The sequence below is a fragment of the Malurus melanocephalus genome, unplaced genomic scaffold (assembly GCF_030028575.1).
Source record: "Malurus melanocephalus ecotype Western Australia unplaced genomic scaffold, MMel_1.1 scaffold_17, whole genome shotgun sequence".
NCBI lineage: Eukaryota > Metazoa > Chordata > Aves > Passeriformes > Maluridae > Malurus > Malurus melanocephalus.
The window spans coordinates 4,700,598-4,723,565 of NW_026623249.1; the positions used below are offsets into that span (position 1 = coordinate 4,700,598).

Below are 22,968 nucleotides of genomic sequence, written 5' to 3' on the forward strand. Positions count from 1 at the left end.
GGCTGTAGGGATCCTGTCTCCATCACTAAGCCCTATGATCCGGAATGCGAGAGTGTAAAAAGGAGGAAGGTGATCTTGTACAAAGTCATGCTGGATCACAAGAGTCACCAACTCAAACAGGTTTGTCACTGTGTAGTAATTGTGCATTCCTTTGTTTGAAGTCGAGGAATGCAAAGAATTCTAGCTGTGATTTAACACTTGTTAATAACAAAAAACTCATGGAGCATTTTGTTCTGAGCTCCCCAGTGAAAGGCAGCAAAACAGTTTCTCAACCCCTCATTATCTGGGGGATCACAGCAAGTCAGGTAGAATTAAACTGGCTACATCCATACTTGCTAAAATATATTTATATTAAAAGTGACACCAAAAAAAGGATACGGAGGCCAAATTGCTGTTGAGAGGATGATCCCCACTGCCATTAGCTGTGCACTCTTCTTCACTGACGCTCTTTTATCAGGCGGACCTAAAGGAACTTGTACCCACATCTGTTTTTTTTTCCCCAAACAAGTATTCTTAATATAGAGTTTTTGTATCACAGATGCCCTTTTATTATGCCAGCACCTGGCCGAGAGCTAGAGAATGGCAACTTTTAAACCACAACTCATTGAACACTTTTAACCCTCAGTTAAAGAAGACTACARGAGACAAGTCACATAACAAGGATCCTAGTTTAACGGCTAAAATATAGGGGCTGCTCAGTAGAATTTGGGGAGGTATAAAGTAGTCATTTTGTTTTTCTCTTTTTTTTTTTTTTTTTAACAGTAGTCCAAAAATAAAATTTCTCCATCTATTTCCAGTACAGATCTTGATAACTATGCAAGAACATGGTACTAATTGCTACATGATGGATTCACCGGCAATAAAACACATACTACAGTCAGTTCTCATCTCTGAGCTAAACTGTTATTTGTAGTTACATACAACAAGACTAAAAGACCAGTGAGAAATACCTGGGGATTGTGATCTAATTTTTATTTAGCTGGTAACTCCCCTTGTTTAGAACCAACTTCATTTCAATTAGAAATTAATTTCATTCACTTTTGATGCTGGAAAGAAACCTGGGATATCTCACCAGTTTCTTCCCAAATCCAATCCATACATTAAAATACTGTTGCAGCTTCTCAAACCAATTGTGAGAGCTGAATATTCTAAAAAACTCTCAGAATAAAACCTGTCACAAGAAGCGATTTTACCTTGCCTCTSAAAGCAACTTCATTACACTTGTCACTACGTGTTTCCCCAGTGAAAGGGTTTCTTTTTTAAAATACAGGGATTTTTTCACATTAGCAAAAAAGTTCTGCGTTACAGACATTCAAAAATATTCAATTTTCTTTGGGTAAAACTTCAGTATGTGTTAAGACGCGTAGCTAGGGAACRGAATGCATGTAACACTGAAACATGTAAATACTTATCTGCATAGTTGATATTAGTGACTACTAATTAAACTAAGGCCTTATCTGGAAAAAGCTGAGAACACAAGAAAGTTTCTTCCCCCACTCCTCTAGTAAAATCTGCTAAGTCTCAAAGAAGCTCTGTCTGCCTTGGCAACTACTCAGTTTGGCCTATGATGGTGGCATCTTCTGACTGGTTGTGGTTGATTCTCTCCCACTTTTTTCTCTTGGTACTAGAAAGTAGTAAATATGACTGTTCAYAAAACATATCTGCACACATGGAAAGAGAAAGAAAAGCAAAAAAGCCTTTCAGTATTGTGCATTATAGGAGTCAAACATAGTGTACATTGCTTGCTTGGGATTACTTCACCACAAAGAAAAACTTAGTAGCCAATGGTAATTGTTTAAGCAGGAGATGACAGCAAGAGAAGAGACYGAAATACACTTCTAGATACAAAACATGGTGGTTGGKTTTTTTTTTCCCAGCGTTGCTCTGYAGAACTACAGCTATCAAAAATGGTTACAAAAGACAGGCCTATGTCCTTGATTACTGACAAGATTAGCACAGTTTTATTGATGAGTGTGCAAAAACAGTTGCAGAGAATCTTTGTACTTCCCCAGTTTTGGGCCAGTTCCAGGCCATGTTGATCTCTCAGCATAACTCACAGCAGCACCAGGGCTTTCTACAGCCCCAAAAGGCTAKTACAGCAGCAAGGGATCACCACATCATAGAAGAATGATGAAGCCTCACCAGAAGTTTCCACAAACAATGCATTCCCCCCTACACAACAGTTATCTTTCCAGTGACCCAGTAAGCATACTTCTGGCTGCTTATTTTGGCAGTGATTTCTTAAGCAGTAGACAGACACAAATTTTTTATAACAGCTGCATTTGTTAAGGACTGCAACTATCAGCCATCATCACTAGCTGTAGATTTCTCATCCCATAGATCAGCCTAGGATGAAGAGCATGTGTGTTCAAAATGAATTCAACAACATTAACTGGTGGATGTGGTAAACTTCACCGAAGTAACTTCTCTGATGCACCTAAGAATCAGAAGCATCTTCAACTACCACTCCAACTGGCTGAGCTATCAGCAATAGTTCTATCTTTGACTGGCACCATTAGATTGGTAGGAGAAATCCACTTACGGCCTATTCACATAACAAGTTTACTCAAACATGTGAACACAAGCCAGGAACTGAGTTAGGCTATTCTCTGCCTTAGGAACATATTTGGTACCATATTTTCTATTTTCCACACTGGCTCTCCACCCATGAAGGATTCCTCATTCCACTCCCATTCTGTAAAATAAATACTTCCATTTCATATTGCAACTTAAAATTAGATCTTCCCTAGCAAAAAAACCATCACAGAACTAGAACAGTCTAGTGATGTATATGCATGTTACCTTAAGTTTAGCACTTGGTCCACAAGTGAATTGCTAATTTCAGGAATTCGTGTTAATAATAATGTTAGATAAATCCTCGGCACAAAGCTGTTAAAATCACTAGATCACCTATGGCAGATACCTAATTTTGTCTGAGAACACGGAAACAAGCACAGATACTATTATGAGGGTTTATCTGCAGCTAAGRACACATGAACTTACCGTTCATTATAAGAGAAGAGAAGAAAGCATTAATGAAATCTCAACAAATTGAGAAGTACAACTAGAAAAGTACATTATGGTGAGTGACTTAGGCAGCATGTGAGGCATAGCCAGCTTTAAACTCAATTAGCAGCTGCTCTCGTGTAGGTTTTACCAAATTCCTTCTTATATAGGATGCATGGTGGAAAGCGACAACTTTGGTAAATATGAGAAACCTTGCAGTAACTGGTACCAAGCAGATGTGACCAGCTGCACACAAGATTCCTCGCAGTTAATCTCAATTCAARTATGTTGCAAGCTGCTATTTTATTTACCCCCCATCTCCTTGGGGCTGTCAGCCACACATCTCTGCCTTAGACTCAGTGATTGTGTGAAGCAGTCCAGTAATTAATAAGGTCGCCAAACAGGGCCCATAATATTTTACTCAAGACCTCATTCAGAAACAAATTTAAAACCTTCAGAGAAAAATGCAAGAAGTTTCATTCCCATTAGCCACTTCCTTTCTCTCATGCACATTTATGCACACTCATGCACACACATTTATTGTACTACYATCTTTGCACAAATGTTCAACCTTGAAGCAGTGTTTAGCAGAGCCAGGAGAACAGAGAAGGATTCACAGGTTTCAGGAATATTGCTTGTGTGAGTGTGTGCATGTGTGTGCGTGTGAGAGAGAATGCACAAACACATAGAACCAATGCCATAGTACAGCAGCTATGAAGTTACACACATTACACACTTGGTTTTGTTTTTTTTTTTCTTTACAAAAGGGAAAAAAATAGTATAACAGCATAAAGCCATCTTGGCAAGCCTAAGATTTTCCTCCAACATGCCTTCCAGCACTTCAGGATCTCTGAGTGAAATTTAGAGGGTGGGGAAATAAAATTTAAAAAAAAAGGCACTTAAACAAAGGACAAAGGCCTGAATCAAGTAAGTCATGAAGGGTAACAGCAATTTCACCAGAGTTTAGACCAATCAAAGTCTACCAACTTTTTTTAAATTTCTATAAAATTAAAATTGCATAAAGTGTTAATTAATCAGTTGTTCACCTAATGCTTTTACCTTCTGGTGCATTTTACAAAAGAAAGAAAAATAAAACAACAAACAAGCCCAAACAAAAAACCAAGCGTCCCTTTAATGATCTTCCCCCCAGTTCAGCAAAAGATGAAAGTTAGGAGTGGGAAGCCTTCCACGGTTTGGCTTGGCTGTAGGTTTTCCCTGCAATGCCATCTTCAAAAAAATCCAAAACAAAAGCAGAAGAGGGACAACTGTGCTTTCACCAATTCACTCAAAAGCAAACAAACAAACAAAAAAAAAATCAAAGCAAAAAACCCATCAACCCAAACACCCAAAACGCCTCTAATCCAACTGTGGGCAGAAACTAATCAAAAGAAAACAAAAAAAAMCCCTGTAAACTAGATTTAAATTTGCTAATAAATACAGCCAAAAGTTCATTTTACGAATGTAGCAGCAAATGTGATAAAGTTAGTTGGAGTCCAAGGTGACTCCCAGAGGGTTACTGGTTCACACAACTGATGGCAGCTTGGGAGAGTTGCAGACTTCTCTGTTTTCATGTCCTCAAGGRTCTTGCACCAAGTGGAGAAGGAGCGTGGAGGAAGGGTCAGATGATGGGACTGCAGAAAGGAACAGGCTTTTAGCACCTGTCCCACCCCTAATCTGTGTATCAGACAACTTTGATCAGATTCAAACACGAAGCAGAACCCTAGTAATTAAAAGTTACTTCTGATTAGCAGAAAACAGATGTGAAACCCACAGCATCCACACTTGTGACTCAGTTGATCAGTATTTAGACATACTTCTCAAAATCAACAGAGAAGGCTGGAAAAATTGATTTAGGCCATTTGTATCCTGGAATGGGAGAACACTGCAGTTACAGTCCAAAGTATCAGGAAACTTTGCAGCCCGTTTCTCATCTAGCTTGCCTTCTCTCTTTGCAAGTATCTCTCAGGACTTAAAACAGCTACCATGTTTTTTGGGACTTTGGATCATGTAGCAGAGAAGACTACCCAGACAGTTTTAACATCTTAAACCTACATGTGAAGTTATTGCTTGCATTTGCTTGGGGCCTTCAGAGAGCTTAACACGTTAGCTCACACACAGTTCCCAAACCAAGTTCAGCCCTGCTGCCTGGAAAAGACAGCTCTACTTGGCTTTCTTATTGCTTGTGAATACTGAGGGTTTATTGAGTATGTACAACTACAGTTTATTTATTAACAAAGGCCCTTAAAAAGTAGTAAAAACTTGGGGGGGGGAAATGTCTTCAGAAGAGCTGCTGTGCAAAAAATAGGAAAACATAAATTTTGCATTTGGATGTTGCAGTAATCTTTCCCTTTCCCATCCTGTCTATGCTACCTGCAAAGGTCTCTGGGAACCACCCTATTATATCCTCTCATTTGGCCTTGCTAGGTTTAACCAGGGAGAATAGGAAACACCAATTATAGGGTCCATATTCCCAGTGTTGTCCATTCAAAAGAYACTCGGGAAGTGTAATGACTGGGAACAATTACCTGCTGGGGGGGTTTGTTTGAACTGATGTCACGAATGAAGTGTGGTCATCTTTATTTTCTTCATCCTACTATCTTCCTACTTCCACAGTAAGTATTAGTTGACTTGTTTCCCAAGACTGAGAAGCTCAATAGGACACAGAGGCAGGACTACTCCTACCCTCAAGATTTCAAGAGGATACTCTTCAACTGAAGATGAAGCATACTTCTAGGAATAAAGGAATGTTGAAAGGGAATTTGTGCTGTAGTTATATAGGGCTCCAAGTCTCCCAGTCTAAAATTTCAGTAAGTATGAAGACAAAAGATGACAATTTGAATGAGATGCCTTGATGAGGAAAACACAGAAGAGGTAGAACTCTCTTAGGACAGGGTCCTTTAAATATATTGCTGCCCAATGGCTCACTGCCACAATTCCCTTAGCTACATGCTTTGTTAGTCCTCAGGTTTGAYACAGTTCAGAGAATTAACATCCCTCCAGAACTGTTGGGCCTCAAAAAACAAAAGTTGGCTTCCTTCAACCCTTCCTGGAGAAAAGAAAAAAAAAATCAGATGAAGCTTGCATTCTAAATAGTTTATGGTATTTTGACAGACTTTGTGCAGTATTAAGAATGCCAGGGTCTATGTAGCTGTATGTGTTTCAACTCTAAATAACCTCAATGGAGTTGCAAGCTTATCTGATCAACTCACCACATACAAAACAATAGTGCCAGCTAAAAAGCATTAAATTGGCAGATGCTGTGGAGTGAAATTAATGAACTAATGCACCTTAGTTCAATCTGTCTTTCACAGAAGTGTTGTGCAAAAACATTTATTGCTGAGCTCAACCCAACATTTTTATACTAAATACACAATATATATTATTTTAAATTTATGTATATATATTTATATAAAATTAAAATGAGCTCTAAATAGAAAAAAATTGTTGTCTGATCTAAGAAAAATAAATCACATGTAAAAGAAACCTGCAAGCTCTAAGTAATCTAGTAAAGAACATTGAAGATTCATTATTCAGGGGTCAACATCTCTAAAAGATGTGAGATTGAACCAAACACTACTGGTTCAATCTCAAGTCAAACTAGCAGAAAAACTATTTACTAAGAATTTCAGCATCTCTGCTCTAAGGAATGTTTCAGGGTTGAAGGAAAAGGGCATCATACTGGTTTATTTGCTTCTTTCCCCCATGACTTATTTTTATTTCTGCCATTCTCACCTTTTATCTGACAGCACAAGGGACTCAACAACAATCTGTCCTAGTGTCAAAAGTGCAACACGTGCTGGATGCTTCCTATCCTTACATGTGAACTTGCTGATGTATTGCTATCAAAGAAAGAAAAACCAACAAAGCCAGCTCTGCAGTTTTGTGCTACCATGTAAGAAAGAGTTCAGGTCAAACTCCCCAGGCCAGCAGGGGCTGGAAATGCTGGAGACAACTCATTCAGCCCCCAGAAGAGAAGGCACCTCTGGTCGCTTTTGAACGACTCCTCTTTGGCTAATGCCTCAAGCAGTATTAACCTGACTCCAGAATAAGTCACCATCAGCTTTCTTTAACGAGCAAATCAATGTAATGCATGGCTTCTGGGAGGAATTAGATAAATGATGAAGACTGAGAATGAGAAAAGAAYTGGTTGTGGCTTATGGAAAGACATTAATAGAATATGTTTTCAGTAGCAAATAAGCACAAGGTATAGGTAGAAGAAAGCTAAACAAATGGTAACACTGAAACATTAGTGTACTTTTAAAAAAATATGGAAAAGAAATGCRAGTCTGACCAATAAAATGTGGATTTTCATGTAAATGGAGAATTTTTCATCAAATCCCTCCCTTAAATAAGAATTTTTGTACTAAAAAAACCCCTGAACACAAATCAAATAGTCTGTGTCTCACATCTTGATGTACCAGAAGATCTGTTTTTGAAGACAATTTTTAATGAGACTGCATACATCTGTAGGCTCCCTAAAGCCAAACAGCCTTCTAAAGCTGGAAAAATGCCCATTATCAGAAACTGCTTTTGTGTAAAGGTTTAATAATAATGCAAAGTATCCCAGCACCATCTCTATTCTACATAACCTTTGGTCCACAACCATATAGTACACTCAGGACCTACACAATCTTACACCGGGCACTTTGGGCACTAATGAGGTGGATGATTCCACATTACACAATGAATGGAGAAACCTATTCTAGTTCCTTTCACCATTTCCACTTTTCATTGGACTTCACCCAGAAACAAAACGTTGGTGCTGCTGTGGGTTTGACGATCAATTTCTTTTAAGAGCCAATCAGAGCAGATAAAAAAGGTTGTTTCTTTAGGCAATAATCAAACTATGACCAGTCTGCATGACCAGGAGGACCAGTCCTCCTTTTCCTTCTCTCTTTGATCAAGTATTGTTTTGTTTTTCTTCYTCCTCTCACCACAGTGCTTAGGATCAGAATATGTAAACATCGACAGCAACAGCAGCCCTGTGACAATAAGCACTTTCCCAACTGGGCAGATTCTGTCAGCCAACCAGAACTGCTTCAGCTCCCTTGCTTGTCCAGAAGTCACTGGTTTTTCCGCTGTAACTTAGTGTCCCCTTTACTTTGGCCTCCATCTGTAGTTGAGAAACAGAAACATAAAGGGAAGAATAAAAGCATGAGTGAACTTTTGTTTCTGTAACTTAGAGTAAGAGAGACAGAATTTGGCAGCTTTAACTTTAGCATCACCAAGAAGTACATTGTCTTTACAAAGTGGAAGAGTCTGCATCTTCTCTGTAGTTTATCTATTAGAAATAGCATTGCTGTGACCTGAAAGATCAAGTTTCATACCAAAACACTGCCCAATTTTTTGGTACTGGGAATTCATAAATCASCATGAAGAAGGCATACCAAGGCACTGCCACCATTCCCATTCCTTCTCCCAGCCCCACAAAATACACTACAGCTTACAAAGAAAGGTGTACACTCTTAACTGCATCTTCTAAAGCTTTCCAAAAATTTTCCAGCTCAAAGCCTTACAAACAGAAAAACTGAATGTTCTTCTTCAAGTTTCTCTTCTGAATCAAAATAYGCAACTCTTATCAAGCACAAAATTCTTAAGGAAAGCAGATCCTCCACTAAGAAACCACCACACCATTCACGTGTGTGAAGATACTCTTGTAAAAAACATGGAGAAAGYTTTTATCTGGAAGGTCAGTTTCTCCTTCAAAGGGGAAATGAAAACTTTTAGTTGAAAAAGACTTAATGCAGCCTGTAAAAAATCATGTTAGTGTCTAGTATTATTCCTTCCTTCCCCACTACTTGAATTCGTACACTTCGGTTTCTAGAGTTGCTACAGTAAAGTGCTGGAATAGTTGAATTTTTTTTGTTTCTGACATTGAAGAGAAGTAGGAAAAAAAAAATTCAGGTTCCAACAACACTGTTACAATAGAGTAAGTACTGCCTGCTGGTACCCAAGTTTGTCTCTGTGTTGTGTCTTCTAYAAACTAATTACTGGTGTATATCTTATTTCAGTCTAGGGCATGACTCTGACTTTTAAGTTGAAGTAAGTTAAAAATAAGTAATAAGAAATACATATTGTCTTTACCTGTGTAAGCTTGCTGCAAGTGAGCAGGCAGAGGTGAGTGAGACAGCGTTGCTGCATGCTGAGCACCTGGCTGTAAACCCTTCAGTAAGTCTGGGGGAACAAAAAGGAGAGCAAAGATAAACAAAAATCTTGAGGAAAGAGGCATTCTCTRTGAAATAACAAGTTTTGTTTTTATAGTATAGCTAGAATAGCAGGCTAATCTCTGCAACAAAAGATAAGCACCTGATAGCATTCTGATTGCTGGAATACATCAACAGAGACAAACCTATCCAGGTASAGTTAATCAAAAGTAAGAGCAAGGACTATGCCTTGCTATGAGATGCAACTCTGCGTATCATTTCCTCTGGCAGAAAGAACAATTTTTATGGGTTAAAAACATAAATAGCTTCTTTATAARCCATCAGAAAAAGTAAATGCCATCTTGGTTGATAGTTCTTCCTAAGAGARCTGTTTGGTATCTGAGATTTCTGAGTTAAGGATATTTTGAGGGATCACCATAGTAAGTCTCTTATATGAATTGYGACATTTGGAGACTCTTAAACTATGCTCCTTTCTAAAGATAAGGTATTAAATGTTAACCCAAGAAGGCACATTCAAAACTAAACTATTCATATACTGTAAATAAAACAATGAAGTCAAGATTAACAAAGATGAATTACAACACTTAGGTAATTATGTAAAGTAAGTTTTTACCAGTGAAGGAATCACATTTACTCTACTGTAGGGATTTTCATGATCCAAAYTTGAGTGTCTCAGAACTTTAGTTCTTCCCTACTCCATTTCCATTTCAAGGATGCATCTATCCTTATAGCAAGAGTGTGATAATTCCACTCACTCTGAGTTAGGCTGTGGTGGAAAGCCGCTGAGGTAGATCCCGAGGTGGTTGTCGCTCCAGCTGTGTCCGTCCCAAAGCCAAGCAGCTCCAAGGGAAACTGGAAGGGCACAGTCACAGGAACAAGGCCACCCAGCATCCCAAAAGGAGTTAATGGTGCAGACGTCACGTTCTGACTGGTTACAGACAGGGGTGATGCCATGAGAGTCAGAGGTGAGGCATTTGCCAGTAACGACGCTCCTGCTGTTGACTATACAAAAAAAAAAAAAGCAAGCAGTACTTCAAGATTTTTGAAGATTTGAGTTGTATTCTTTAAGGATATAAAAATCAACTATTTCCTCTTAAGTGTTGCTCTGTTGAGAAGTATTAAACTATTAATAAATTCCACTTATCCACCTAGGAGGTCTTCCAAGTGTTCATTTGCTAAGCAAGCACAATTATATCTCAGATTCAGACATGAGAGTATGGTTCAATTATCATGTTCTTCTCAACAGCCTTACAGGTAATTTCCTTGATCTCTTTTCTAATTATGCACCAGGCCTACAGCCACAACATAATGCAATATCTTGTATTAGGTTAACCATATTAAATTATCCAGTGTAGATCTAAAGTCCTTCAAAAGTACAGTATTACTCCTCATTCCTTTCCAAATCTGGCTCTTAACAGATCATTATTTCTAAAGAGGTTGCACAGAAACAATGAATTTTGAAAATTCAGATTCATATGTAAGAACCCCCAAAACTCGAGAAGTCAGGTTAACAAAATGCATACATACATATATATTTAGAGGTGGGCATGCACAGAGGAAAAGACAAAGGAAAATAATCTCTTTACTCTAAATATGTCAAAATGAAGTTAGAGTCACTGTAGTTTTAAAATAAAAATGCAAGATTAGCCAGAACATATGAGCTACAACATCTCCCAAATYGTATTAATTCCCCTAACATTAGACCACCTCATTCTTGTTTAACAATCTTTCCTTCACTACACATACAGCAATTTCATATGCGAATGTTCACTACTCTAATTATGTACTACAAAACAGTATAGAAACCATCTTGAATCAGACTCCAACTCAGATATTGTAGTTATTGGAATTAAAGACTCAGACTGATGAGGACTTCAAATTCCTGCATTTTTACAAGTAAGCCCCAACTAAACCCAAAACTTAGTTAGAGTCATTTTAATGAACACATGAGCTTAAAATGAAAATGACATTTCACTGAGTTAYGTGATAACAACTTACAGAAAGAGCAAAATGATGAAATCTCTTAGCATGGATAAAGTTTTTATCACCAATTTTGGTCTTAAGATGTTCCGATGTAAGTAGCTTAAGAAAGGACAGCTGCTTCTTATGAGAAAATRGTATTTTAAAACAGTCACCCTGTAAAGCGCATTTACCTACACATGTGATGTTCCTAGCAAGTGCTAATATTGGTCATCTTAAAGGTGTCAACTTCTACAACATACTTTCTCCCACAAGTCAGGAAAAAAAAAGAAAACACTTGATTATTCTCTTTTGCCTTTAGAAGTATGGAATTTCACAATAAGCTTATGTACAAAAATTGACAACTGCTCATTGTCTACATAATCTAGGATAGTGCAACAAAATAAAAGCCATACAGTAATGTTTTGGAACTGTGAATTTGTAAAATGCCTGGMAACAGAAAGAAGCTTTGTAAAGTGCTCTGCCAAGATCTTGCTTACTCCCCCAAAAAGGAGGAGWGAGAAGTGTGGTGAGGAAAAGAGCTACAGAACATTCTCTAAAGGAGCTGTTGYTCAGATGTTTCTATTTAGTTAATGAAAGGGTTCATCCTGGTCATGTACATCTGAGTAATTAAGAACCTTAAAAGCCTAAGCCAGCTTCTGCTCCAGAGTACTAATGGTAGGTAGAGCTTTTTCAGAAAATCACACATGTGCTCTTTGGCTGTGTCTCTTTAAGATGCAGCTTTCTGTGAAGCTTCAGCAGGTGTAAACTTATATTCCAGTAAATAAGTGTGTCAACCAGAAGTGGAAAGGAGGGGGACATTTTTTGGAAGCTTCCTAGTTAAGAACATTTTTATTATCATATGAAATCATCTCGTTTAGTCTTCAATTTAAGCAGACCAGAATATTATAATGAGCCTATCAGGTACCATTCTCAGCTCCTAATAGAATCTCAAAGAGGAATTAAATCATCAAGGCCTTAAAGGAAAGGAAATTCAGTCTTATGCAATGTTTAGAGAGTAACTAACACCTTAGCACATTGTACCTAACAACTAGTCTGGAACTGATGTAGGTTCAGCAGCCAGCCATTATACCTTTATAGCTAAATAAAACCCTCTGTGATCACAAATCTCTTTCCCTTCAGTGTACTTGAACTGGGAGGTAATTCAATTATAATCTTTTTCTGAATGTACTCCACTGACTAAAGTGCACAGCAGCAACAGCCTTATTCCATTTTATATCTTCTTCGCACCATTCTTCTGAACCATTTCTACGTTATCAATTTCTGAAGTGTCAAAAAAAAACCTACATGGAACATCTCAATAATTATTTTACTGACACCATATGCTGCTTAGTGCTTCTAGTTGATTTATCTCTATATACCAACAAAGCTTATTTTACTATTATAGTATGGACTCATGTTACTTGATTATTCACCACACACCCCCACTTCAGTGCAATAGGACTGTGGCCAAAATGCATTTCATTACTCAGATGATCAGTGTTTCTAAAAAAAAAAATTACTTGCCTTTAACTACAGGAGGGTTTGCCAGAATTCATCTCATCATCCAACACAACACTGCCTWCTTCTCTCGCCTGTCACCTTTAAGCACTACCACACACATTTCAATTTTTCTTCCACATCACAGCAACTGTATTCACTGACTTTTGTTGACTGCACCAGGAAGAAACTCTCTTCCCAGTCAATTCATTGTAGCCCTTTTTGTCTCCTCCGGGCACCTTCCAGGGTACTCAAAAACTGCACCGTACTTGGTGCAGATCTTCTCCATACCCTATGTGGTACCTCAGTGGCCCTTACACAGAATACAGTTGTGGATTTATTTTCTATTCAAAGCACCCAGAGTTAGTGAATTCTGTGTCAGAGCCTGCCAGACTTTTATTGCTGACTGTTTCAGTACAATAGGATGGAAGACCATAGAAGTGTCTTGTAAAAATCATCTTCCTCCTGTTATTCAGCTGCATTAAGAATCTGATGGCAAACTAAATATAAGTGTTRCAAAACATTGCCAGAAGTCAAGTATACATTACTCCYATGCAACAGTAGTGTGCACTGTTCAGAATAATACAAAACTTTTCATTYGCTGTATGCCAAGAATATATTTTACAGCAATATTACTTAAGTAGTGATGACTTCAGCATAGAGAGTAATAAAGAAAGGAAAACATCAAACCATCTCAGTTATTAAGCATTCCCATTCCCAGTAAGAAGAACACAATTTGGGAAAGCAGGTTTCAAAACATTTGTTTGATTTGTCTTATCTCTAGTAATAGTATAAGCTTTCAATTTATAGAGTATTTATATATTAATGAGATGTCTCATTCAGCTTAACTAGATCTTACAAAATAAAACACATAGTCACATATACAAAAGAGAAGCCCATGCAAGCGTTAATTATAATTACAAGTCTTGAATTMCACTCAACCATAAGCAACAGAACTCTAGTTTTGAGCTTAATCATGAAGCCTAATAACAAATGTACCAAGACACCTTTTATATGCCCACCATCATTACAAATATGTAAATATGCAAGAATACACAAATCCAATAATCCAAGAAAACACCACATCCCCTGAAAATATGGTCACACAAAGCTTACCTTTTCTAGTGTTCTTAAAAGAAAAAAGGGAATTCTGTTCCACAGTATAGACCAATCCACACCTTASAGTGAGGATTTGTTTCACACTGATCCTTGCGTTTCACATCAGCTAGAAATACCTATTCTTTAGCGTGAAATAGTTTCATGAGTATCAGTACCACGCTTAGAAAGGTAAAAAATTAAATTTATGACATTTCCAAATCAAGAGAAAATGTATTAAGAATACTTGCAAAATAAATGAGATAAATATTCGTGTAAGGCTCAAATGCAAACTCGTTAGATGCGTACCTGCACACTGGCTGCTACAACTGGAGACCCTGAGGCAGAAGATGGTCTGTGTGGAGTTGACAATTGTTTAGTAGCACCCTGTGTTCCACTTGCTGCTCCCCCAGACAGACTAGTCCTACTAGCTCCACTTGAGTTAAGGTTACTGCCTCTGCTGGCAGGTACATTCATTCCAACTCCACCCAAATTATTTTTACCAACAGTTCCAGAAGGAGAAGAGTTGGGCAATTTTGAAGAAGCCTGAGGGTTCTTTGCAGGCTGAAGGCCTGAGGTGCGATTAGAGGACAGCAAATTCACTGTGGGAGACTGCCTGCTGATATTTACACCACTGGTCTGTTTATGAAGGGGGTTGTTGCTGGAGTGACTACTCTGGGAAACTAGTGCACTTGAACTGGAAGAACTGGGTGTTGTTGCAGGTCTGGGGGATGAGGTGGACTTGGATGAAAATTTAGGTGATGCATTGGGCTTGGGTGTCACAGAGGGTTTAGATGAAGTGGGCTTGGGGGAGGCAGCAGGTTTGGGAGAGGCAGCCATGGAGAAGGGAGGCTTGAAACCCTGGGAAGAAACTTGTGACACCATAGCCTTGGCTAAATAGTTACTAGAGGTAGAGGTGCTGGATGTTGTCCGAGAAACCAGTGGGTGAGACACTTGAGAGCCACTTCCAGTTGAGGGATTAGACAAAGGCAGGCGATACACGACAGACTTGTCTTGAGCCTTGATGACTGGTGCTGAGCAAGACAGTTTGGGATTACTACTCAATTTCACCACAGGATTGGTCTGTGATTTACTAATAGTTGCTTGTAAAGGAGATACATATTTCTGCTGTACAGCTGAATGCTGGTGCACCTTTGTCACTTGTGATGTTGAGGAAGTACCACCTTGAGCCTCAGCAGATGATACCAAGATATTAGCATCCTTGGTTCTTTGAGAGGAGGTGGAAATAGCTGCTTGAGTCTTAGAGGAAGAAATGTGAGTCTGGGAAGAGGATGAAGCAGCTTGGATCTGACTTGACCTCTGCAGTCCTTGCTGAAGTAGTTTGGCTGGCAAAGGCTCTAAGGAAACCTTGGGATTTTGAATTGAAGATCCAGCAATAAGGCCTGAAGAGATACCAGTGTGAACTAAGTCCTGGGGTTTCTTTGGTACTGGCCCTGTGTGACCAGCAATAAGACTTGATGAATGGGATGTTTGAGTGGGCTCTACTTTCTTTGAAGTTGCCAGGGGCAACTTACTCATAATGCTTGCTAGTTTCTCTTCCCTCAGCCCAGGGCGAGATCTGGATGTTGTTGTGTCTATGGTAGACCCAAGAGGTGATCCCTTGGCACCATTATTGATAACTGCCAGAGCATCAGAAATAGAGTCCAGTGAGGGTGGGTGGAAAGAGAGGTCTTCATCCAGTGAGTCATCCAAGCAGATCGTCTCTGGAGCTGGTGTGCAGCTGGAGCTGGCTGGGGTGCAGACAGCTGCACTGGAACTCAGTACAGCAGCACAACTTGAATTGACTGAAGACACACAGGTTTTCTGTTCTTTTTTTGGACTGGAGTCCTGAAAGTGAAGGGATAGGAAAAGTCAGGTTTAATAGTCTTTCTGGAATAGATTTAAGGCCATCTTTAGTGTAATACTTTTACTCTGTAAATTCATACAAACCAAGGATCGACTACTGAAATTTTCATATGAAAAAATACYGATGATACCAAGGAGCTGGAGGCCTGTGTGCTAATTTATTTATAGTATTTAAAAATCGAGTGTTGTTGCTCCACAAAACTGAACGTGTCCCACACAGTGAAGAACAATACTGTAAAGAACAGGGTACCTAATTTGTTCACTTAACAAAACTGCTACTGAATTAAGACAACACCTGGTCATGTCAAATGAGGACCTCTATAGTATAATGTCCTTCCAACCACAGTTTTCCAGTGTTGCCAAATTTAATACAAACTGAAAACATGCAAAGCACACATTCAAAAGATGTGAAACTTGACATTTTCATAGTAAATTTAAAAAAAACTAATACAGCTTAAAGTGACAAAGCTATACAGAAGTACTTGTTATTAAATTCTTTAAAGTAATGCACCACCAACTCACTGCCTAACAGAAACCTTCTGCAAGAATTTTTCAGGATCAGAGGCAGAAACAGGTTCTACCAAATGGTCATACTGAACCATTAGGTGGATATTGAGATATCTAAATAGGCTTTTACCTTCACTTTGGGTTTAGGGGCCAAAATCACCTTCTTCTTTGCCCTAAAAAAGAAAGCATAAATGTGCATCAGAAGACCAAAAAAAGGAAATAATTTTCATTTTGAGCATTACCCTGATTATATCCCAATAAAGTAGAATGATGAYTACAGGAGTCCTGCTTTAGTAATAAAACATCCTGGAAATGAGAAATGGTTTAAARTATAGGGGGCAAGAAAAAAGCACACTTTCAGTTCGTTTTTTGGTCAAGTATCTCTACGTAAGTTAGTTGCAAAATCAACTGAATTGCTAGTATAACCTCATCTATAGATAAGGATATATCCGGAGAGTTGCTTTTACTTTTGATTTAGAGGAACTACAAAATATCAATCAAATTCATCAAATATCATGAGTTTGTTTACTTAGCAGAGCTTTGTCTACACTGAAATAATCTAGAGTAGCAATATAATTTCACTTTTTATGCTGATATTTTTGTCCCTAAGGAGGATGTTTCCTATTTTCATTTATTCCAAACCAGATAAAAACAGTTGCTTCTTCCTCTGCACAAAAGTGATTTGCTGCTTATCAACAGTTAAAATGGTTGTATCTAACTGGTTTGTTCCAAGAAGTCATTTAGCAAACTGCCAGATTTTCTTTTGCAATATACATAAACTGCAGTTATGCAAGTAAGGACAGCATTAAGGATTGTTAATCATCAGCTTCAAGGTAGAGGTTCAGCATCTCACACTATTTCTTCGAGGGGAATCAACAGATTTACATCTTAGAGGCAATTTTTGATCCTTTCCTAAGCAACTAGAGATATGCCTGGTTAAAAAAAGACTTTACTGTAGGTGGACAATGACTCAATTTTGCTATTATGTAGAAAAATATCCCGTGTTAAACATATTTATCACAAAAGCTGCAAAGTGTTATTCAAAGTCATAATAATTTATTGGAATTCTGACTGGATGTGCACAGCTCCTGAAAGCTACACAGTGTACTCTGAAAATGAGGAAGATAAAAGCCCATGAAGATACACAGACTTCTGTGATTAGAGACATTTATGTGGAAAAGAAGAAAGCAGAAGTACTACAGTCTGAGTTCAGTTTAAAATGTTGAATATCAAAATTTAGGCAGTGTGTAATTGTGTAAGTGCAGGCTTTGAAATGCTTTGAGTAAAAGGTATTAGTTCAAGAATTAATATCCCCTGGAGTTATCTAGCCAYTTCACAAATGAGTTAAAAAATAACGCCACAAGAATATATGCCCAAATTAAGGAATTTAAAAAGATGAAAAACATCACTGTAAACATCTTCAAACAAATCCCAAAATACCTCCCTTTCCTTCCCTCTGTCCAGAACAGGTAGCATGAAGATAAGAAAAGATGCTATGCAAAACCTAAATATCTTAGCAAGTTTTCAGCATTATACTCACGGAGCAGAAGTGAGGTGATTGTGAACACTTCGGCTTTCTTTAAAAAGCATCCTAAAAGAGTGGTGAGAAAAGAAATATGAAGTGATTCTACAGCAACAAATGGCATAGGACCAYCAAATACACAAAGATCCTTTTGTTTTCGGAGCCACCCTTTGGTTATCTGTCTCAAAGGAGCTAGTAATTAGTTTGTTTGTATTGCTGTCATGATATATGTCTTGGAATCCATAAACAGAAGAATGCTCAAAAAAATCGTAATTATTTACATTTATGCTCAAAATACCTCAGCAGACAACCAAGCAAAAATCAGCACAAGAGAATATTACTTCCTTCAACTGGACCGAAGAAATACACTTTGAATGTTCTCTTCTCAAAGCCTAATGAAATATTTCAAATATAAAATAAAGGATTAATGTAAACGCTTCTTCCCACTACATGTCTAACATACTAATCGTCATCATACTGATGGGTTGGGTTTGTGGTTATTAATCTCTTGTGGGTTTTTTTTAAACCATAGAACACAGTAGCTAAGCTTGTTTATGATATTCTTCTGTATTTTCAGTAGTGAAAAAGCTTTAGTAAAAGAAAAACTTTAGTCTATTGTCTGTCATTTCTCTGACTTCAATTACACTGGACTTACACATATTAYCACAGAACCGAGAAATGGCAAGAGCCAGTATGACAAATCTCAGCACTTCACATGCTTTTACTCTGTTTTCAGCTCCTGAGTTGACAAGAACAAAGTGAAAATGATTGCTGACCTGTACCTATCCTACACCTTGCTATTTAAATGCAGCTATAAATAGACARTTAATGAAAACTTGGTGCCCTTCCTTGTTTCCAGAGAGGCAAACTAGGACAGACATTCTCTTACAGCACTGCCATCACTTTGACACTGACTGCATCATGAACAGCTGTATAAACAAGGCCTTTTCCTCAGTGGTAATATAACCTGCAGAGCTGCAATAATTATGAAAAATCCAAGTAGCCACAAAGTTCATATCTGTTAAGAAAACGCTGACATCCTCTCACTATAGTTGAGTGCCTTATTTCTCCRATTCTACTTCCAGCTCCATTTTCACATTTTCTTCACCATACTAACCTCCAAATCTGTATGACATTGTTCTGTCAGAGATTACTGAATGCCTGTGAAGAAAATCATGGAGCAAAACCAACWTTCCTCATTTTACATGTTTAATGTGCCACCTTCCCAACCTACACAGCTTCTCCACAACATTTCTCTTCCCATCTTCTTCTTGGTGCTTTACACATTCCTTAACCTTTTAAATTTAGAAATACAAATATGGAATTAATCAGAGGCCCCAGTAATTTGTAGAATTATCCTTCAAGGTTAAAGGCAAAAGTGTAAGTACTAGAAAAGGACAGAAATCACAGACATGGTACAAAGAAAGGACAGCAGTATATGATGTCCCTCCCAACCTTAACAATCCTGTGATTCTATAATTTCCAGTTATGATTGATACCTTACCTTTTGCTTCTTTATGAAGCTATGAGAAACATTAAATACAGTTAACTTTGAAAATGCASTAAATTTTTCTTCTAGGCTAAACTCACAAAGTTCTCGTACTGTAGACCTCTTCTTATTAGTAAGAATTCCTTAATGAATTATGAAATACATAGTCAGTAGATCAGCTTTAGCATTAAATATCTACTCTTTTTTCAAGTTTATGTGCTCCTTTTCACTTGAGGCCACATATAAAAATGAAAAATTATAAGCCTTCAGCATGATAATTCCTACCCTAAACATCCCAACAAAATGAGCACCCAGAATACGAATTATGTGCCGTATGAGGAGTTACCACTGCCAGACTCCAGGAAATACACTTTCTTTTCCTCTTTTCATGCATAACTGCTGGCCTACAAATTACAATACATCACTTCCTTAACAGAAAGCAGGGAAGTGCCTCTCACTAGATACATCATTATGGTACTAAAACTACCCAGTTAGTATATGAAGTCTTGCTGGTCAGCTGGAAGTTATGATCTGTCACCTCTTGGGGCTTGTTTGGTTTGTTGGTGGGTTTAGTTTGTTTGGTTGGGGCTTTTTTTTTGTTTAGTTGCTTGGTTTTTGTCTTTTTTGTTGAAACCAATYGTATAGATAGGTCAAAAGCTTATGRWAAKTKTSMKSAMAMTTWYCAAGTGGAAAGGAGAGAATCACATGTTTTACAGCTTTCAAATACAAAGTTTTAACATGCTTCTCCTCTGTGCATTTTTGAATCATTTGTCACTATATCTTGACTATTTCTCCACTATGAGTGATCTTCATATCTTCATTCTTAAACTAAACTGGAATTCTTCGTCTTATCTAATTCAATAAAATCTTCATAACAGATACCATCTCACTCATCAGCATATTTCCTGTACAAAAAATGAAGYAATTGAACAAAAATAAACCTGCTGTATGCCAGGAAGTGTAAAACTTYATTTGCTCCTTTCATYACTATTTTACCAGCTATTTCTACACTGACTATTCCACAAAATAGCACAGTTATTTTTACASCTTGATACAGATTTGACTGAACTAAAATCAAAGAATTTTTGAGCAAGTTGATTAGTATTGTTGTGTCATTTAGCTTTTACAATCAGATCAAGATTTGATGGGTAATTGTCTTTTGCAGTGAGTGCTACAGAAAGAACAGGGACAAAACCATATTTGCTTCTCTTTCACACCAAACCATTTGAAATCYCTGCCAAATCTGTATTTCACAACCATTTACTATWGCYCCCATTTTATTTCTCCCTCTCTTCTGTGTGGTTGTTTTTTCATACGTCAGTAAGAAGCAAGTGTAGAAACTGGTGCATTTTTAACTGCTGAATCACAGAGCATTCCAATTGCAAACAAGAAATAGAGAGCAAAAACCTTAAGTTTTTGTGAGCGCTGATATTGAAATTTTAGCTTTTAATTTTAAAGCCTCTGATAATACAGTGTTACAACATATGTGCAAAACTGCTTTCTATATCATTATCACTTCCTATATCACATAAAGAACTTCTTAAGCTGTTACCCTCCCATCTCATACTTCTCAATTGAAGCATCATGCTTCATGCTGTGTTAGGAGCTTCAGTAAATTCAGTCTCCAGGAGATGACAAAAGCAAATAGATCTCCAAAGAAAACAGCAGGGTTTTCACACTCAGGATTACAAACGAGACAGAAAATTCATTTTTTGAAAAACAAATGTTTTTCTAAAATATTCCCAGCTTCACAAGCATACTCTTAAGTTCCAACCAATATCAAGAGGAAACGGTTGACTCAAATGTAAGACAACAGATAGGAAGCAAAGAAATAGTTAATACCAAAATGAATAGATATCTAAAGCAGGTATCTTACCTTGCCTGCATCCAGCCTTTAGGCCAAAGTGGTTTCACTTCTGTTTCCATAAAGGTTTTGAGGTAATCTTCAGCAGACTGACTTCTATTTGGCTCTAGCTCATAACATCCCAGCTTGATTTTGACAAGATTACACAACAGAGACCTGCAAAAACCAAAATCAATATACTGAAAGGCATAACCCTTTCAAAAGCTCGACAGAAAAAGGCTAAGAAATAGAAGCTGCTGCCCACTGACAGTCCTAGGATGTGCTCAGTTCTAATTCTGTTTTTTGGAAGTTTGTGCTGTATGAGTTTGCTGAGTTTGCTACTACAAACTGGTATGACCTACCACTGTCACTTCTCCATTTCCAAYAGACTCTACTGCTCTTATTTTCATCCTACTATTATTTTGTTATTTGTTTTGTATTCTCTTTAGGGTTTTCTCACAGTTGGAACATCTCCTCTTACTTTGCTCATGGTGTCCTCTCATTTGTCCAAAAGGAAGTGAAATATATTCTACACTGGATACTTCAACAGAGGGTTCTTTCTGAAAGGGATTTTGCCCTTTACTGTTCTTAAAAATATAAAAGTACACACCATTAAGTAACATSAGCCTTTCAGARCCTCTTGAATGAAAAWAGYAACAGATTTAAATATCTCTCCCCTTCAGGTAAGTCCAAGCTATATTGCTTGTACATATTTCATGAAGCTTCTTCTCTGTTGTCTTCACATACTAAAAGGACTCAYTGGGAGAAGTCCTCCAGCCCCCTTTAGTAAAACATATACATATATACATACACACACACACTTACACTGAAATTATCTTATATTTTGCATGAGAAATTACTAACATAAAAAGATCTACTGCTTAGAAGCCTAGATTATTTAAGTAACAATAATCTCAGTTTTCAGAAAAATCTGTTCCAGGAAAACAACTCTAATAACTGATCATTTCAGATAAGAATCTGTGCTACTCTTCAGAGATAACAATTAATTTGTGTTCAGAGGGAATAGAATGGATTGATGAACTCTGGTTGTTGTGTCCAAGGATTGGGAGGCTTGCCAAATCAGTATCACCAATCTTGATGGCCTGTCCTCCGGTGGCAGAAACCTCTAGCACTCACTGATGTTTTGTAACATATTCCCAGAAAGGTGGGAAGCAGTTATAACTCTGTTTACACAGCCTAAAGAAACTCGAAATCGTGGAGTCAGAAAATTCTCATGTATCTGGATAAAGCAGAAAAACAAACAGTGAAACTTGAAAGGGTTGGACATCTGATGATCTAAACTTTTGAGTTAAAGAAGGTGTTTCACCATTACAGAATTCCAGTTTGCCTATTTACCACCAACATTCTTCAAAAGTTATCCAAGGTGTGATTCTGGGAAAAATTGTTTATACAACACTATCATGTAATAACATCCTCTTGAAGATCCCGTWATAAAGTCAGTGAAAATTCTTGGTGGAAAAGGTAGTTTTGTCTTACCTCACTGTGTCATCCCAGTGGAACTTCTTTCTGGGTCCAACAACCCTCTTTCCAGGTTTTTCATCATCATCTTCCTCCGATCCATTTTTCTCTCGTTCATCTTCTGCTTGCAACCTATAGTTGGAACAATTTTCTTTATAGCCATACTATACAGACAAAATATTTCATTAAAAAAGGAGTGTCATTCTAGATGTTAKGGGGGAAAACAACTCACAGAGAACCTGTTTTCAGATTTTTGCTATACTTCCTAAAAGGATAAACAGTTTCATCTCTCTCTCCCCATTCCTTTGTGGCTCGCAGACGAGTGCCAAAGACACACTGTACAGATGCTTTCACCCTATAAGCTTCATCCAGTGCCTCTACTGGGAAGTGGCAGGATGCTTATCAAACTATTAGTATCTCTCCAAGTCTAAACTGAGTCAACTATGATGACACAATTACAATGAACAAGAAGAAAATATATCAATAACCCAAACACACCATCCTCCTCCATTAATCCACCACTTTAGGAAYTGACCTT

At 37.7% G+C, this 22,968-nt stretch overlaps 1 protein-coding gene across 1 annotated transcript in view; it reads right to left on the reverse strand.

Moving 5' to 3' along the window:
- Window positions 1–427: 427 nt before the first annotated feature.
- Window positions 428–22,968, reverse strand: part of UBN2 (ubinuclein 2) — a 50,806-nt gene continuing 28,265 nt past the window's right edge. The window contains 8 exon segments of the mRNA XM_057389465.1: window positions 428–8,119; window positions 9,091–9,180; window positions 9,926–10,172; window positions 14,034–15,572; window positions 16,228–16,270; window positions 17,638–17,688; window positions 20,985–21,128; window positions 22,449–22,562. Of these exon segments, the coding sequence (XP_057245448.1) occupies window positions 8,070–8,119; window positions 9,091–9,180; window positions 9,926–10,172; window positions 14,034–15,572; window positions 16,228–16,270; window positions 17,638–17,688; window positions 20,985–21,128; window positions 22,449–22,562 (2,278 nt within the window). The 3' untranslated portion in view covers window positions 428–8,069.